The 18294-nt window shown below is 49.3% G+C and overlaps 1 protein-coding gene across 1 annotated transcript; it reads right to left on the bottom strand.

Moving 5' to 3' along the window:
* Positions 1 to 6283: 6283 nt before the first annotated feature.
* LOC144122889 (uncharacterized) lies at positions 6284 to 16367 on the bottom strand. The gene is made up of 2 exons (XM_077655865.1): positions 16266 to 16367; positions 6284 to 6739 (listed from the first exon to the last, which is right to left on the bottom strand). The coding sequence occupies exons 1-2, from the start codon at positions 16365 to 16367 to the stop codon at positions 6479 to 6481; spliced, it is 363 nt and encodes a 120-aa protein (XP_077511991.1). The 3' UTR covers positions 6284 to 6478.
* Between the last annotated feature and the right edge of the window lie 1927 nt (positions 16368 to 18294).

The following is an 18294-nucleotide window of genomic DNA, read 5'->3' as shown; positions in this document are numbered from 1 at the left end:
CTAAGAAAGTAGTATAATGAAAAGAGAAATATTGATGCACATATTTTGTGCACGCAGTTTCGGCATGCTGCGTACCACCAGACTGTATGGTTAACGTGGAACAGGCTGGGGGAAAACCACCGACGGATTCTACCAAGCTGTGTGCTGAGCGCTGTTCGAAAGAAGTATCATACTAAAACTGGTTTATATACAGGCTTCAATCATTACACGGAACGCCCGAACGAAAGAAAGGAAACGGCACTGGCAGAAGATTACGTTGATCTGTGGTTCGCCAAAGCGCTGGCCGCAGCGAAGCAAGCGCAGCCGGACGGCCAGCCGACTTTCCGTGAAAGGCGTCACTTCCGCCAGTTCTCCCTCTCTACCGTCCCCCCACCCGACGCTTCCGGAAGCGACGAGGGCGTGGCGGCGGCGGGTTTTTAAGAAGCGATTGCAGCTCTGTTTGCGGACAGAACCGAGAAAAAAATTACACACATGATTTTCAAGGTCCTTTCTTCCCAACCGCAGCGTTTCATGCGATTTGAAAACCGTTTCAGCTTCCCTTTAAGTTAGCAACCCCTGGTACACGCCTCCTTGCCTACAACACTATTATTAGACTAATCTTAGGGTATGCAGTGATTATATGGGACCCTTTACAAAGGTTACCATAAATAAACTTGAAAGAGTCCAAAAGAAAGCAGTAACGTTTATACACAACACTTAAGGGCGAACATCAGCCAGTGACCTCCTCAAAAAAAGCGGCTTACCCTCTATTCCTAACAGCAATCGCATATGTCGCTTAAAGTTTTTCTTTAAACTAATTAATAATAATTTCAGAGTTGACACCTCCAACATCCTTACTTATTCGTCGGAGTACCAAAATAGAAATCGCCATTCTCTTTCCATAACACCATTAAATTCGCGAGTTAATTGTTTTAAATATTCCTTTTTTCTAAGGAGCATCACTGATTGAATAAACCCACCGGTGATATTGACACGAGGATTGGAAATAGAAGAAGAAAGAGATCGCAGCCTCTAGAAGTAGACGACGCTGAAGTGTAGGTCCGTTTCTCTGGTGCCCTCGTTCAGTCGCTGCAGTTCCTTTTCAGTGTAACAACTGTTACACATCTGGTGGAGGTGCGGGGTACGCTTCCCGACCTGCGTACGCCTACGAGATAAAGACGGCACTCACACCGGTCCACCAGCGCCCAAGCCGCCGCCTCCGCGGTGAGACACCTGAGTTCGGGCCTCTTGACAACCCGACGAGGAAGACGCAGCAACGACCGACGGTCCCACCGGGAATGGCCACAGACAGTAGGTTCCCGGCGCCCATCCTCTACCACACGCCGCGAACAGCGCCATCTTTTCACGGCGACGAGTACGAAGATGCGGAAGACTGGCTGGACACCTTCGAGCGGGTCGCCCGCTACAACGGTTGGAGCGACGACCGTAAGCTCCATAATGTGTATTTTGCGCTCGAGGACTCCGCTAGGACATGGTACGAGAACTACGAGAGCAACCTGTCCACCTGGGAGACATTTCGCCAAAATCTCATAGCTACATTCCCCAACGCAGACCGCCGGGAGAAAGCTGAAGCTGCGCTTCGCTCCCGTAACCAGCGGACTAACGAAAGCGTCCGCATGTATGTAGAGGACATGACGCGCCTCTTCAAGCGTGCTGACCCATCCATGGCGGAGGAGACGAAGCTTCGCTACCTCATGCGCGGGGTCAAGCAGGAACTTTTCGCCGGTCTTGTGCGCAGTCCATCGCGTACTGTTGTCGAATTCCTCACGGAAGCGACTACCATGGAGACGACGCTCCTGCAGCGAGCCCGGCAATACAATCGGGATGTAAGCACGCTTGGGCCCGCTGTTTCTTCGATGCCGCTAGGGAGTGATGCGGCCGTTTTACGGGACCTAATCAGGTCGATCGTCAGGGAGGAATTACAAGCCCTCCAGATGCCTCCCAGCGCGCCGTCTGTTACATCGCTGTCTGAAGTCGTCCGGGACGAGGTGCGCCTAGCAGCACAGCAGCAACAACTGCCTGAGATCCTAAGACAGACTGAGGTCAGACAAACCTATGCATCTGTCCTCTGCCGGGCCCCAACGCCAGGCTACGACGTGAATACCGCGACTCACGCAGCGCAGCAGTCTGGTCTTTCCCGTGTGCCTGCTCGACCAGCTTATCAGCGGCCACGGAAGTGTGAAATGTGGCGTGCACCGGACCGGCAGCCCCTTTGCTACCACTGTGGTCAGGCGGGACATCTTTACAGCGCCTGCCCGTACCGCCGAGTGGGTCTGCGTGGTTTCGCGCCCGACGACCCTTGCCCCCGGAATGGCGAACGACCATTCGAAATTGAAGCTCATCTGTCGGCCCGTCAGAGGCCTGGGACATACGGTCGCTACGATCCTAGGTCGTCATCTCCGCTGCGTTACCGTTCCCCAAGCCCTCGCCGAGACGCCTGCTACCTTGAGCGGCGTTCTCCCAGTCCACGCCGGGAAAACTAATTCCAGCGGTCTCCGGAGGCAAGGCCGCTGCTGTCGGGAAAACTGAATATCCTCCGCCGCCGGTATACCGATACACTGATTCCTCACCGGGGCAGGGTAGCGACAGCATCCGACGCGCTACTTCTGATTTGCGTGTGACGATTGATGGAACTGACACCATCGCTTTACTTGATACTGGGGCTGACTATTCCGTGATGAGCCACACCCTCGCCCAGGAATTGAGCAAAGTATTGACACCATGGTTGGGCCCTAGCATTCGCACGGCTGGAGGTCACCTCATTAGCCCGGCCGGAAAGTGCACAGCCCGAGTCGGCATCCGCGGTTTCGTCTACGTGGGTGAATTCGTCGTGTTGAGCGAGTGTTCGAGAGATTTGATCCTGGGCCTCGACTTTCTACAGGCAAACGGTGCTGTGATCGATCTACACGAGTCACATTTTCGACGAAGCAAGCCGTGGCGCACAGTAGCACAGAAGGCCCAGGAGTCAACGCTCTGCGTATAGTCGAAGACGACGTAATGCTGCCACCACGGTCCAGTGTGCTGGTGTTAGTGAGGAACGACTGGTTTCACGACTACGAAGGTATTGCGGACAGTCACCCTTCGTTGTTGCTCGAGAAGGGTGTGGCTATCGCGCGCGGTCTTGTTGAACTGAATGACGGCTGTGCGACAGTTTTTCTGACGAATTTCACGCACGAAATTCAGCACCTCGCCAAGGGAACGGCCGTCGCCTTCCTCGACGACGTGGATAGGTTGCCGAATCTGTGCCCCGTACAGGTGAATCTTCACGACGATGCCGCACCAAGTAACGCCCTTCAGAAGGTTAAAATCAACCCGGAGTTGTCACCTCATCAGAAGAACCTTCTGTCATCGCTGCTACTTGATTTTAAAGATTGCTTCGCGGCGAGCTCCAAGGTCGGACGTACGCCGGTAGCCAAGCATCGCATTGTCACCGATTCGGCCACGCCACCAGTTTGTCAGCGTCCATACCGCGTTTCGCCTAAAGAGCGCGAAGCTATTAGGACGCAAGTCGATGAAATGCTTGCAGACGACGTTATACAGCCGTCAACAAGTCCGTGGGCGTCGCCGGTGGTCCTGTTGAAAAAGAAAGACAACACGTTGCGATTCTGTGTTGATTACAGGAAACTGAATGTTACCAAAAAGGACGTATACCCACTCCCGAGGATCGATGATGCCCTTGACCGACTCCGGGACGCCAGGTTCTTCTCTTCCTTAGATCTGAAAAGCGGATATTGGCAGATCGAGGTGGACGAGCGAGACCGCGAGAAAACGGCTTTCGTGACACCCGACGGTCTGTACGAATTTAAGGTGCTCCCGTTTGGACTTTGCTCCGCTCCGGCCACATTTCAACGCATGATGGACACTGTTTTAGCTGGTTTGAAGTGGCAGACGTGCCTTGTGTACCTGGACGACGTGGTCATCTTTTAGTCTAGCTTCGAACAACACTTGCAGCGATTGCGCATTGTCCTTCAAGCTCTTCAGTCTGCACAACTAACGATCAAGCCAGAGAAATGTCATTTCGCCTTCGAGGAGCTCCGTTTCTTAGGACATGTTGTCAGCGCACAAGGTGTTCTTCCAGACCTTGACAAGACTTCCACCACCTCCAGATTCCCACGCCCAACCGACAAGAAGGCCCTCCGACGTTTTTTGGGCCTCTGCTCGTATTACCGCCGCTTTGTTAAAGATTTTTCTCGCCTAGTTGAGCCATTGACTGCCTTGACTCGAGATGACACACCCTTCGTATGGGGAAGTGCCCAAGACGCAGCCTTCGAGGAACTCCGCTGCCGCCTTCAAAGTCCACCAATACTAGCTCATTTTGACGAGAATGCAGAGACTGATGTCCACACTGACGCCAGCAATGTCGGCCTCGGAGCGATCCTCGTACAGTGGCAGGACGGCGCAGAGCGAGTAATCGCCTACGCGAGCCGCACACTTTCTCGATCGGAACGGAACTATTCGACGACCGAAAAAGAGTGCCTTGCCGTCATCTGGGCTCTTGAGTAAGTTTCGACCTTACATATACGGCCGACCGTTTCGTGTTGTCAGCGATCATCACTCGCTATGCTGGCTGGCCAGCATTCAAGACCCTTCTGGCCGGTTGGCCAGATGGAGCCTCCGTTTACAGGAGTACGATGTTACGGTCGTCTATAAATCGGGTCGGCAGCACCAGGACACGGACTGTTTATCACGAGCGCCCGTGGAACCAGCTACGCAAGACATCCCCGAAGATTGCCCTGTTCTTTGTGCCATTAGCATCTCCCTTATGGCGCAGCTTCAACGAGCAGATTCTGAGTTGGCGCCACTCGTTAAGTATCTGGAGGGTTTGAATTCTCATGTACCTCGTGTGTTTCGCCGTGGACTACAGACCTTCATTCTGCGGCGTGGAGTCCTCTACAAGCGCAACTTTGACAGCAACAAAGAGACGTTTCTGCTTGTTGTGCCATCCCAGTTACGCTCCGAAATCTTAAGCGCTTGTCATGATGAACCATCCGCCGGCCACTTGGGGGTTATTCGCACACTGGCAAAGATTCGGCTTAAGTATTACTGGCTCAATTTACTCCCATCCGTGCGTAGATACGTAACAACATGCCGGGATTGCCAACGGCGCAAATCTCCTCCTCTGAAGCCAGCCGGCTTTCTGCAGCCCATAGCACCGCCAAAGACCCCTTTTCAGCAAATTGGCATAGACCTCCTCGGCCCTTTTCCGAAGTCGACCAGAGGAAACCGGTGGATTGCGGTCGCGACAGATTATTTGACCCGATACGCTGAGACCACGTCACTTGCAAACGGTACTGCTGCTGAAGTCGCCGACTTCTTCGTCCACAACATCGTCCTGCGTCATGGCGCTCCTGCAGCTATCATTACTGACCGTGGAGCTGCATTTACGGCCCGCTTCACTCAGGCTGTACTCAAGCTCACGCACACCAGCCATAGACGTACAACAGCCTACCGCCCGCAGACAAATGGCTTGGTAGAACGCCTCAACAAGACCTTGACCGACATGCTTTCCATGTATATTGATATCGAGCACAAGACATGGGACGAAATTCTCCCATACGCAACATTCGCGTATAATACCGCGCAGCAAGAGACGACGCAGTTCACTCCGTTCGAATTAGTCTTCGGTCGACAGGTTACCACCCCCCTCGATGCTATGCTACCCGTGGACCCCCTGACAGTGAGAGTGAACTTGTTGTCGACGTCGCCACCTATGTTCAGCGCGCGGAAGAAGCACGGCAACTGGCCAGACACCGCATTCACCGTCAGCAGCAGATCGATGCTGACCGCTACAACCTTGGACGCCGCTACGTTACCTACCACCCAGGCGACTATGTGTGGGTTTGGACGCCCGTTCGTCGTCGCGGGCTGTCCGAAAAGTTACTACGCCGCTACTTCGGCCTTTACCTTGTTGTCCGCCGCCTCAGCGACGTAACGTACGAAGTTGCACCAGCCTCGCCAGCTCGTTCATCGCACAACGGCAAGCGCAGCGACGTTGTGAATGTGGTGCGAATGAAGCCGTACTACGAGCGACCCCCAAGTGACTTTCCGGCTGATGTCAGACTCGTGGTGTACCTCTTGAACACTTTTTCTCCCCGCTATTCGCTCTGACGGTAACACCGCATCGGGGCGATGCTCCTGAAGAGGGGGCAGTGACACGAGGATTGGAAGTAGAAGAAAGGGATCGCAGCCTCTAGAAGTAGACGACGCTGAAGTGTAGGTCCGTTTCTCTGGTGCCCTCGTTCAGCCGCTGCAGTTCCTTTTCACCAGGTCCGTCAGCCTTTTCACCAGTTCGAGCCACTTTTGCGCCAGCGTCAGTCGTCTTCTCACCAATCCCGGCTTCGTTTTTTCGAGTGCTGGTCTTCTTTTCTCCGCTGTCAGAATTCTTTCCACCAGTAGCAGTCCCTCCGTCACCAGTCACAGCACGTGTTTCTTCACCCGTGACCCTTCCGAACGACGAGTTGGTCCGCGTCCCCTCTTGTCACGTGTCGATAATGAAGTAGTTGACCGCCGCCAAGGTTAGACCGTTCCTGTCCACGTACCAGTCGAACATGAAGTTTGTTGGCGGCCTCGGCGTTTCGATGAGCATCTTGCGCCAGTCCTTGTCCGTCGGTTGCTCGTAGACCAGGAACACGAAGCGCATCTTGCCGCTGTTGCTCGCTGGCTTCGGCTGCTCGTAGGAGACGAGTCCAATGGGTCGAAGCGTGTACGTGGCGTTGAAGCGCGCGAAGTTAGTCACGCACTACATCAAAGCCCCCTGAAGAGGGGGCAGTGACACGAGGATTGGAAGTAGAAGAAGAAAGAGATCGCAGCCTCTAGAAGTAGACGACGCTGAAGTGTAGGTCCGTTTCTCTGGTGCCCTCGTCCAGCCGCTGCAGTTCCTTTTCATTATAAAAACTGTTATAATATTGTCAGGCTAACATCATTGCATTTGTTTGAATACCACTTGAAATGATTGTTGTTGATGGCCTTGCCGCGGTGTTTTCTTGCTGACTTTCTATGTGCAATTCTGCTTTGTGTGTATGTGTGTATGTTTGTATCTTAACACCTACGTTCTTGTGTACAAGATCGCAGTATCCATAAATAAAAATAAAGAAATAAAAATAAAGGAATTGATACTCAAGAACATGGAGGTGAACAAACTGACGGTGGGGATATTTGTAGACTATATAGTAAAGCTTTTGACTGCCTCAACCATACTGTCCTGCTAATAAGCTGTATCATTATGGCAATCGGGGTCTACCCTACTCATCCTTAATATCACATTTTGCAAAGCGCATGCAGTCTATAGGGATCGATGGCAGTTTGTCATCCTTTAAAGAAATGCCATGCGGGGTTTCTCGAGGCAGTGTTTTGGGATCGTTTTTATTTAATGTCTATGTGAACTATGTGGTTCGTATTGATAGGCGTGACAAATTCGTTTTGTACGCTGATGATGCCAGCTTGCTTTTCACATCAGATAATAGTTCGCAGCTGTTGCACAGCGCCATTGACACCCTCTGCAAATTGCTCGATTGGTCGAGCGAAAACTATTTATTAATAAACCGTGAAATACCAAAAGCTACACTGCTTGCTTCAAAAAACCAACCCGTAAGTTTGATTGGCGGGCTGCGCTTGGGCAGCTCTACAGTCGGTATAATAGAAGAGCACGAAGGTTTAGGATTGGTACTGTCGCACCGTATGGCTTGGGATGCGCATATACAGCAACTGGCGAAAAAGCTTTCTTCCGCTCTTCCAATCACGAGACATTTTTCCTACTAACAGCAAAGTTAAAGTTTTTCACCCCGTCTTTCAGTCCCACATTAACTGTTGCACGTTAATTTGGGCCGCCACTACTAAAGGGAACGTAACTATACTATATAGGCTCGAAAATAAAGCTCTCCGCTCCATTGCTAATGTTTCATACTGTCACCACACTCAAGGCCTGTTTGCTCAGTTCAAGTTAGTTTAGTACAAATTTACGATTACCGTCTACTATACCTGCTGCACTTTTCAAGAATATCTCACCAGCGATTCTAAAAGGTACTGTGTCCTCTTACATTGCAAACTCGCATGCATCGAGCTAGGTCATCCAAGCAATGGTTTTTGCCGCGGCCGCGCACAAATTAACGTACAATGTACCATTTCTACTAAAGCTTAAAACACATTTTTCTGGTACAATTAACCTAAGTCGTACAGCATTGCGTGGCATATTTGTTTCTGGACACTTTTCTTAGTGCTCAATTCTGATATTGCCGCCGGAATTGCGTGATTATGCGTACGCAGTGGGTGTGTCGTTTGTCTTCTCATTGGGATCTCGCATGTACAACGCTTCATAGCACTAATTCCATTTGCTTGTAGCGGTTTTATTATTGTGCAGATTGTTTTCTCTTTTGTAGCTAAATTATGCTGGTGAATGAAGCGCATGTATTCTATTGTAATATTCACTTGCATTTTAACTATTGTACTGTGTAAGTAAGGTCATTGTACGTATTCTTTTGCAACTTTAACTTGTATTTGAAGCATTTTTGAGTGTATGCGAAGTCACCGCTGCCAAAATGGCTCCCTGACGTTGTCAAGCTGTGTTCACAAATTTTTTCAGGGAAGCCATCAACATTGTAGCAATGTAGAAAATAAAATTTGATTTGATTTGAATATCGATGATAAGAATAATAATATTTATTAATAATATATTTACAGATATACGAGAGCCATAAGTGGGCTTGTAGGGAGTCGCTCGGCAACAGCCACAATCCAGGTACACAATATACCCAAGAGAACGAAGTATAACAAAAGGAAATATGTATAGCCATCCACGCAAAAACTTGTACACTAAAATAACCAATTACATATAAAGAGTGATGAAGACAAAAAGTTAGAGAAGGGAAGAAAATAGGCAGAAAGTCATTTCTTGCTGTTAAAATATTTAAGCGATAACAGTGCATTTGGTAGCTCAGTGGGAGAGGTCAAAGAGAATACATATTCTGGCAACTTATTAAAGATAACATGGGCGTAATAAGGCCTCCTTGCTTGCCCAAAATGAGTGTGCACTCTTGGCAGGACGTAGCGCGGTATGTGTCTCAGTGGTTTACCTTCAACTGCTATACTATTATAAAGGCAGTCCCAAAGGTGTTTTAAAACTACTACTTGCCCAAACAGATTGTCAAATGACGATACTTTTTTTTCCACGTGGCCGAGCAAGTATGGAAACAGCAGATGCCATGTCTTAAACCAGGGGGCGCGCTGTCAGCTTTCCATCTGAGAAAGATATGAACTGCTTTATGCTGTAGAGGAGGCCTGCGACGCTGCAAAGTCTCCTACACACATCCACCATGTGTGTAATCCAAGGCATGTCACTGTTTATATTAATGCTGAGATATTTCACACAAGAAACGCAGGTAACAGGAGAACAAGGACAAGGTGAACAACTATAGAATCATGAAGAGAAATTTAGCGATCCGACGGCACTATTCTATGAAGGTTGCGAAGAAAAACGAGCTGAGTTTTAACGGGGTTATTTTCTATTAAATTCGATTCACACCAACTGGATCGCCTAATAGCATCATCTTTCAGCTTCGAAACTGCAGTGAAACAATCTACTTCATTTGAAACAAGCACCGTATTGTCAGTATATTGATGTAGTTGAGAAGAAAAGATAACACCGCACACAGCATTAACATAAAGGTTCAAAAGAGCAGCTGAAATTGAGCTTTGCGGGACTCCACATTAAATGCTGATAGAATTGCTTTGAATACATCCCAATGAAACTATTAAGATGGGTAAAGTTGCAGAGGAGTTCTACAGAAACCTGTAGAGTATCTAATGTAATCAGAACGTTAATTAGAGAGGCATTAGAGCAGAGCAATGGGAATCCCGCCAGTAAAGAAAGAAGAAGTAAAGAAAGCCTTAGTGGGAGCAATAATTTCTTTCGTTTGGGCGAGTCCGTTCAAGATATGACACGTGGCCATTTCGTATTTTGCTGGACGGCGGTGATCCCGATTGAGTGCGCACGTGTATATTGCTGATAACCTTAATTGACTGTAATTTCTCCCGGGTATAAATGCAGATGTTTCACAAAAATAAAACCAGTTGAAAGTTTGCGCTCTTATCTTGTTGAAAGTCTCTTCCCCATTTTTTGATCAAGTATTTACGACTAAGGAGCAATGCAAAGGGAGATAGCAGCTGGGGAGTTTCCGGTAACTGCTTATTTATTGCGGGACGGAGGGAAGACAATAGTAGATAAACCAGGCCCTCTGTATATGCAATGTCTTATGACCTCGACCGCACAAGAAGCTTGGAATAACGCTAACCTTATCTTAATTTATAATAAAGGACACGTCAAGAACTTGAAAGATTACACACCGAAGAGCTTACTGTTCATTGCCTACAAGGTATTTACTAAGGTAATCTCTAATGGAGTGAGGTCAACCGGAGACTTTATTCAACCAAATGATCAGACCAGCAGGCAGACAATAGACCATATTCACACTATAAATAAAGTGAGATAAATGCATACACGATACCTCGTCTGCACGGATACAATCATAATAAAAATTTAAGGACGCTGACGAGAAGAGAAAACAACAAAAAACCAATATTCGGCTCTCGTACGGGAGCCCTTTTCACGTTGAGATGAAAGAGGTAGTGGATTCGAATTAAATACGCTTAAACAGGGCGCAGAAAGCGTGCGTATACACGGGTTAGATTTCCATTGTTGCGTTTGAAGGCGTAATAGATCTTTGTCATGAGTAATGATTCGAAGCGAAATCGAGGAACAGATTCGTTTTCTGATACTGCACCGAAACAGCGCGAAAACACAGGACTACCGAAAATACGAAATAATTAAAAACTTTGCGCAGAATAACACAGGACGGGAGGGAGAAACACGCACACACACACATGAGCGCAAACTTGCAATTGTATTTTCAGAAAAGATACACCGCCTTAAGAAGCAGAGAGGGCGCAAGCGTACAAAATTCAGAACATCACGTGTGGGAACGAAAGAGCACGCTCATAGATACAGTAAAAATTGCATCAAGAATAGGCACATGCAGAATCTTATCAGAACTAATCGGATTTGAACAACAAAAGCAGGCTATCCATTGCGGAGAAAGGCGAGTTCTTTTTTGAGAAGGGCCACCGAAGCCTTACTCACGCAGCCTTCCGTGGTGCTAATTTTAAGGGCCTCTACAATTTCCCGGGCCATCCTATCGGAAGCTCTCCCGATAACAACAGGGAACGGAGGAAAGGACGGCACTGCTCTTTCTTCTTCTTATTCCTGTCAGTATAGTGTTCACATTTGAGGCAATGCAAAGACAGGTTCGAGCCGCCACTTGCGCCCAGAGAATTCGCATGCTCTCTGAGCCTGTCATTGAGACAGTGCCCTGTCTGACCTATGTACACACACCCACAGCTGAGTGGAATCTTATACACCACACCAACAGTACAAGGCACAAACTGAGTTTGGTGTTTGATTACACATTTGTTCTTTGCCCTTTTGCTTTGGTGCCTGCTGGTCATGGCGCACAGGCGGGACAGTTTCAAGGGGGCTGTAAAAACGACATCAACTCCGAACTTATTAGCCACCCTCTTGACATTGTGCGATAGCTTGTGCACATAAGGAATGACTTGAAAATGTCTTTTTTCTCTTGCCAGCGTGGGGTGAGGAACATCGACGGCCCTCTCAAGCCTACTAAATTGTTTGAGCATCGACTCCGCCACAGAAGATATTACCGGTCTCGGGAATCCGCCTTGTTTCTCCCTCCTGTCCTGTGTTATTCTGCGCAAAGTTTTTATTATGTCGCTACACCAACTGGCCCAACGTTCTACCCTGTTATACGAAAATACGAACACAGACATAGCGTTCTTCTTTTTCTGTAGCCCCGTGCTTTCGCGCTGTTTCGTTTCAGTATAATGAACCAACTAGCCCAACAATCGTCCCTTTTGCAGTTAGATTATTTTCAGTTGCCACAACGTGAGCCCTTCCTACCCCAGTCGATGTCGTGGCCAGTTGATACGGTACGTGCGGCGTTAGCATTACAGTTAACTTTTTGGTTTTTTATATCGCCAAAATGTTTTTAGGCGCCTTTGAAAAAAAAAACTCGTCAAAGTAGACACTATCACAGTAGAAACACGGGACGCATAGACCACGCCAGGGTAATTTTCGTTAAAAATAATGTCGTTGATCTTAACAAGCGCAAGTCACAGTTTTCTTGTCAGGACCTAGACGGTGTGAACTTTTAATGTGGGATGAATGCGCACCAAGGCCTTGCTTATTCCGGGGTTGTACGGAATAGCGGAAGGTTTCAAAGGGCACGACACGGGAGCTCCAGGCGTCGGGCATGTGACTCCTTTTCCAAGCATGCCACATCAGCTGGGTAATTGTTGCGTGATAGTTCTTGCCGCACAATATCAAAGTATAGTGCCCGGTCTTCAGGAAAACTGCAGATGCGTTCTGCTTGTTTGAACAAGTTTGTGGCCACAGATTTCTTTTAAGTGGCCGGTCGAGCAGAGTTGAAGTTTAGGTATCTTGCAACGAGAGTGGGTTTCCTCGCGATCTCCACGGCTGCATTTTACCATGACAACTAGGAAGGGCAACGCACCTTTCGCTTCTTCTTCCATGGTGAGATCAATCGCTTCTTCTTTGGAATAGTATTTCAAGTCATTCCTTGTTTGCTGCTTTTTCTTTTTGTCGGCGTTCTTTTGTAGGTTTCATTTTCTTGCGCAAAATATAAACCCAATATATCGTCAAGAAGTGGTGATTGCACTCCGGAGAGCAGGAATGCTGCGAAAATGGTGTCTAGACAAAACTCTATTCGGGCTGACTTGCGCCCACAATGGACTGAATCACTAGGCGGCAGTGAAGTGAACTTTCGAGACAAAGCGTGCCAACTTACTGGAATAATCTGGAACAACACAGTATCAGCTCCGCGTGGATTCGACCAATCAAGACAAATCTGGTCGCGTCTTGCATCGCAAACGAAGCGATAAAGCGGTGTGCCGGCAGCTTTGAAGAATGAACAAACAAACACTGCAAAGATTGGCGGCATTACTGCCCTCTCAAATAAGCATCTACCCGATACATTAAAACAGATAAGGCGACTAGCAACAAATAAAACGGATCGCACGAAAATAAACACAGAGTGTGGAAACACAGCGTCCTTTAGCGCGCATAATAAGGTTTTGACTGGCGACATGGACAACTTCTCGTCGTACGCGGCGTCGATGGGATGCATCATTTCGTTAGAGATGACTTCATAATCCAGTTCGCCTAACCGACGAAGCACCTTGTACGGGCCGAAATAGCGGCGAAAAAGCTTTTCACTCAATCCACGGCGGCGAATGGGTGTCCAAACCCAGACTTGGTCCATAATATTAAAACAGCGCTAAGCGAAGAAAGAACGGAACACACACAAAGGCGCTGATCTTACAACTGCATCAGTTGTAAGATCAGTTGTAAGGCGCTGATAAGTTGTAAGATCAGCGCCTTTGTGTGTGTTCCGTTCATTCTTCGTCCTTGTTGCTTAGCGCTGTTTTAATATTAAGGAGCATTTCCAACTCACCCAATCTGCCGTTCTCCAGACTTAGTCTCTAGGCTTGTATTCCGCGTTGCGTCTTCGTAGCTTGTAGCGTCTAGCGTCCGTCTGCTGCTGGTCTTTGATCTGTAATCGGGCAAGCCTTCGAGCTTCTTCTGCGCTTGAAGGTATACGCGGCGACGTCGATGTTCTCTTCTTCGATAACGTTGGGCAGCATGACGTCTAATGTGGTAATGGCCTCCCTGCCATGGGCGAGCCCAAAGGGCGTCATCTGGGTGGTCTCCTGCACTGCGGTGTTGTAGGCAAAAACTACGTGAGGCAGGATGACGTCCCAGGTCTTGTGATCGGCATCGACATACATGGCGAGAAAATCGGCGATGGTTTTGTTCAGGCACTCGATCAGTCCGTTGGTCTGCGGATGGTATGCAGTTGTCTTCCGGTGGCTGGCTTGGCTGTAACCCAGGATGGCTTTCGTAAGTTCCGCCGTGAATTCTGTTCGTCTGCCCGTGATGTGCACATCGGGGGCGCCATGTCGCAGAAGAACGCACTCCACGAAAAATTTGGCGACTTCTGCTGCTGTTCTGTTCGGTAGGGCTTTTGTCTCGGCGTAGCGGGTCAGGTAGTCCGTCACTGTGGTGGTCCACTTATTTCCAAACGCTTACTTTGGACAAGCAAGTCCATGCCAATCTACTGAGTGGGCCTTGAGGGGGGGGGGGGTTCAATGGGGTTCAGAGGTCCTGCTGGTCGCGTGGGACGGGTCTTTCGTGGCTGACAATCTCGGCAGGTTTTCACATACTGTGCGATATCGGCAGACAGCCGGGGCCAGTAATACTTGTCTTGAATGCGGTAGAGGGTGCGAGTAAACCCGAGATGTCCAGCTGTCGGCTCGTCGTGTGAAACCTGTAGAACTTCTTCGCGGAGGCAAGCAGGTACAACGAGGAGGTAGGCTGTTTTGTTCGCTAAAGTTCTTCACGAGGACATCATTCTGTACACAGAAGGAAGGCAGTCCTCGCTTGAATGAGGCGGGGTGTGAAGAAATCTTGCCTTCCAAGTACTCGGTGAGGCGTTTTAGGTCGGGGTGCGAGCGTTGCTGCTGGGCAAAACAGCGGGGGCTTATGGGTCCCAGGAAGGCGCCGTCATCGTCGTCCAGAGGCGGTGCATCTATAGAGGGGCTCGTGAGAGGCAATCGGCGTCAGAGTGCTTGCGTCCGGACTTGTAAACGACGGTGATGTTAAACTCCTGGATGCGCAGACTCGATCGAGCGAGGCGGCCAGAGGGGTCCTTCAAATTGACAAGCCAGCACAGCGCGTGGTGATCGGTGACCCCCTTGAATGGTCATCCGTACAGGTAGGGGCGGAATTTTGACACAGCCCAGATGATGGCAAGGCACTCCTTCTCATTTGTCGAATAGTTAGCCTCGGCCCTGGAAAAAGAACGGCTAGCATGTGCGATGATTTTCTCCAGCCCGTCGCTTCTTTGAACGAGGACGGCGCTTAGGCCCATGCTGCTTGCGTCGGTATGAACTTCAGTATCGGCGGTTTCATCAAAATGCCCGAGGATCGGTGGGGACTGTAAACGACGCGGAAGTTCCTTGAAGACTCCTGCTTGCGGGGCTTCCCATTTAAATGGCACGTCTGCCTTCGTCAGTTGGGTCAGGGGCTCGGCGATGCGCGAAAGGTTTTTCACAAATCGTCGGTAATATGCGCACAGTCCGAGGAATCTGCGACTTACTTTCTTATCGGCTGGCGATGGAAACTATTCAATAGCAGCTGTTCTCTGCAGGTCTGGGCGTACCACCTCCTTGCTAACGAAGTGCCCTAGAAACAGCAGCTCTTCATAGGCAAAGTGGCACTTCTCTGCTTCCAAGGTTAGGCCAGACTACTTGATGGCGTCTAGTACTGTTCGAAGTCCTTTCTGGTGCTCTTCAAAGTTCGAGACGAAGACAACGGCGTAATCTAAATATACCAGACAAATTTGCCACTTCATGCCTGCCAGCACTGTGTCCATTACTCGCTGAAACATAGCTGGTGCGGAACAGAGACCAAATGGCATCGCCTTGAACTCAAACAGCCCATCCGGAGTGATGAATGCTGTCTTCTCGCGATCTCTTTCGTCGACCTAAATTTGCCAGTAGCCGCTCTTGAGGTCCATCGATGAGAAATATGAGCGTTGCAGATGAGCGTTGCAGAGCCGCTCCAGTGAGTCGTCGATGCGCGGGAGGGGGTAGACGTCCTTTGTTATGTTCTTCAAGTGGCGGTATTCACCGCAGAATCGAAGTGCGCCGTCTTTATTTCTCGCTAGAACAACCGGTGCCGCCCATGGGCCGTTGGAGGCTGGATGGCGTCGTCGCGAAGCATTTTTTACACTTGTTCCCGGATGGTTTGTCGCCCTCGCGGCGACACACGGTAGGGGCTTTTACGGAGAGGTAGTGCGTGCTGGTCGGTTATAATGCGATGCTTGGCAATTGGCGTTTGTCGGACCTTCGGCGATGACGAAAAACACTCGCTGTAGCTTCGAAGCAGATTGCGGATCTGGTCTTGTCCGTTCCGGGCAGGGCTGGGTTGATGTCGAAAGTGGGCGAGTTCTCTTGGTCAGGCGAATCTTCTGCGGATGGGTCGGAAAGGGCGAAGGAGTATCGTACGTCGGATATTTCGTCGAAGAAAGCAATCGTCGTTTCTCTGTTAATGTGCCGGTATTTTTCGCTGAAGTTAGTCAGCAGTACTTCGGCCTGGCCATTGCGGAAATGCGCAATGCCTCTTGCGATCCTGATTCCCTGGTCACATCGGGGTAGGCGCGACGAAAAAGGCGCTTCATCTCTTCAACGTAACCGCGGACGGGCTCGTCCGGAAGCTGCATCCTGGACTCAAGGAGTCGTACGTCTCTTTCTTTCCTCACGACACTGGTGAATACCTTCAAACTTTTCTTCTTGAATAGTTCCCATGTCGTTAGGGACGATTTGCGGTTCTCGTACCACGTATGTGCCGAGCCCTCCAGTGAGAAAAATACGTGTCCAATTTTTGCCGCATCATCCTACTTGTTGAACTATGCCGCGCGCTAAGATTGGTCCAACCATTCTTCGGGTTCTTCACATAGGGCTCCACTAAAAGTTGGCTGGACCCGCGGCTGCTGCAGTATGATCGGTGTCGACATCTTCGTGAGGTTGTGGTGCTCGTAGCAGTCTTTTCGTTGTCGGGCGCGGTCCGGCAGTTTCCCGAACTCAGGCTCCTCTCCCTCAAGACGTCTGCTGGCTCGGTTAACTGCTGGCTCGTCCTCCGGTAAGAAGCGCACTACTTGAAGTGAGTGTCCGGTACATGGAAGGCCACCCAGTACCTCCACCAGATGTCACGGAGTGGTGACCACCGTCCGGAGAGCAGAAAGGCTGCGAAAATGGTGTCTAAACAAAACTCTTTATTTGGTCTGACTTGCGCCCACAGTGGAGTGAATCACTCGGCGGCGGCGTAGCAACAAGCGTGCTCGGCGGTCGTCGAACAGAATTCCCGGCGATTTCGGCCGTGCTCAAGTTAATGCTCATAGCGAACTTTCTAGAAAAAGCGTGCAAAGTTACTAGAACATTCTGGAACAACGTAAAATCAGCTCTCTTTGGATTCGATCAATCGAGATAATTTTGGTCGCGTCTTGCACCGCAAACAAAGCGATAAAGCGGCGTGGCGGCACCTTTGAAGAATGAACAAACAGTGCGAAGATTCGCGGCAATATAGCCTTCACGAACTGCGAGAGGGGATTTGACTCAGCTGACACCTCAGCAGTCATGCAGACATTACAGAATCCGGTATATAAAAGAGTCTTGCTCAAAAATACCGGTAGATATCTGTAAGGGGTGTACGGCTACCATAGTTCTCTATAAAGAAAGCAATAAAATTTCAATAATGTAAGGTGGCAGGCATAGAAAGGATCCCGCCAATGCTATTCGCCGCCTGTTTTTAGGAAGTGTTCTGAGCCCTGGCCCTGGGAACAGTTGGGGATGAGTTAGTGGAGTATACCTATGTGATTTACGATTTCCTGATAGTATTGCCTTGTAAAGCCATCCAAGAATTGAACTGCAAAGTATGATCAATGACTTAGAGATGCAGACAGAATGGTGTGTCTCCAAATTAACATGCAGAAAATCAAAGTATTGTTAAACAGTTTCAACAGTTCATAATTGGTAGCGAGGAGCCGGAAGTGGTAAGGGAATAAGACTACTTAGGGCTGGTAGCGACTGCTGATCCGGATCATGAGAGGGAATTACCTAGGAGAACAAAAATGGGGTGGAGCGCATGTGGCAGCTTCTCTCAGATCATGAATGGAAGTTTACCAATATCTCTCAAGAGAAAAGTATGCAACAGCTGTATCTTATCTGTAATCACCTACGGGGCAGAAACGTGGAGGCTAATGAAAAGGGTTCAGCTTAAGTTAAGAAAAACGCAGCGAGCCATGGAAAGAAAAATGAAATGTGGATTAGCTCAGCTAATCCACGATATACAAAGCGAAACATGTCAACGTTCACTTCGTTCATTGGCGTTGGCATTGACAATGTTCTAGACGGCTGGCTTTGAGGAAAGGAAGGGCGCATAATTGGCTCCCTGGATATGAGGACGCCTCGTTCGTGCTTGATACATGTGGCGGTGGTGAGAGGGAGATGTGGCCTAAATGCATTATTGCTGACAGTGTAATGGCTGACATGCGGCACTGCAGCTATAGCTAGGCCGAAGCGTTGATTTGGTGATCAACCTCTCGCGATCAACCATTAACTGCATGCCACCTCCCAGGGTGGCAGGGAGGG

This window comes from Amblyomma americanum, chromosome 3 (assembly GCF_052857255.1).
Source record: "Amblyomma americanum isolate KBUSLIRL-KWMA chromosome 3, ASM5285725v1, whole genome shotgun sequence".
Classification (NCBI taxonomy): domain Eukaryota; kingdom Metazoa; phylum Arthropoda; class Arachnida; order Ixodida; family Ixodidae; genus Amblyomma; species Amblyomma americanum.
This window is presented reverse-complemented; position numbering and strand designations above follow the sequence as displayed.

Coding starts and splice junctions, on each gene's coding strand:
- LOC144122889 (XM_077655865.1), bottom strand. CDS start 16,367: ATGCAGCTTCCGGACGAGCCCGTCCGCGGTTACGTTGAAGAGATGAAG. Junction 6,740..16,265: donor GGGAATCAGGATCGCAAGAG/GCATTGCGCATT, acceptor GCTTTGATGTAG/TGCGTGACTAACTTCGCGCG.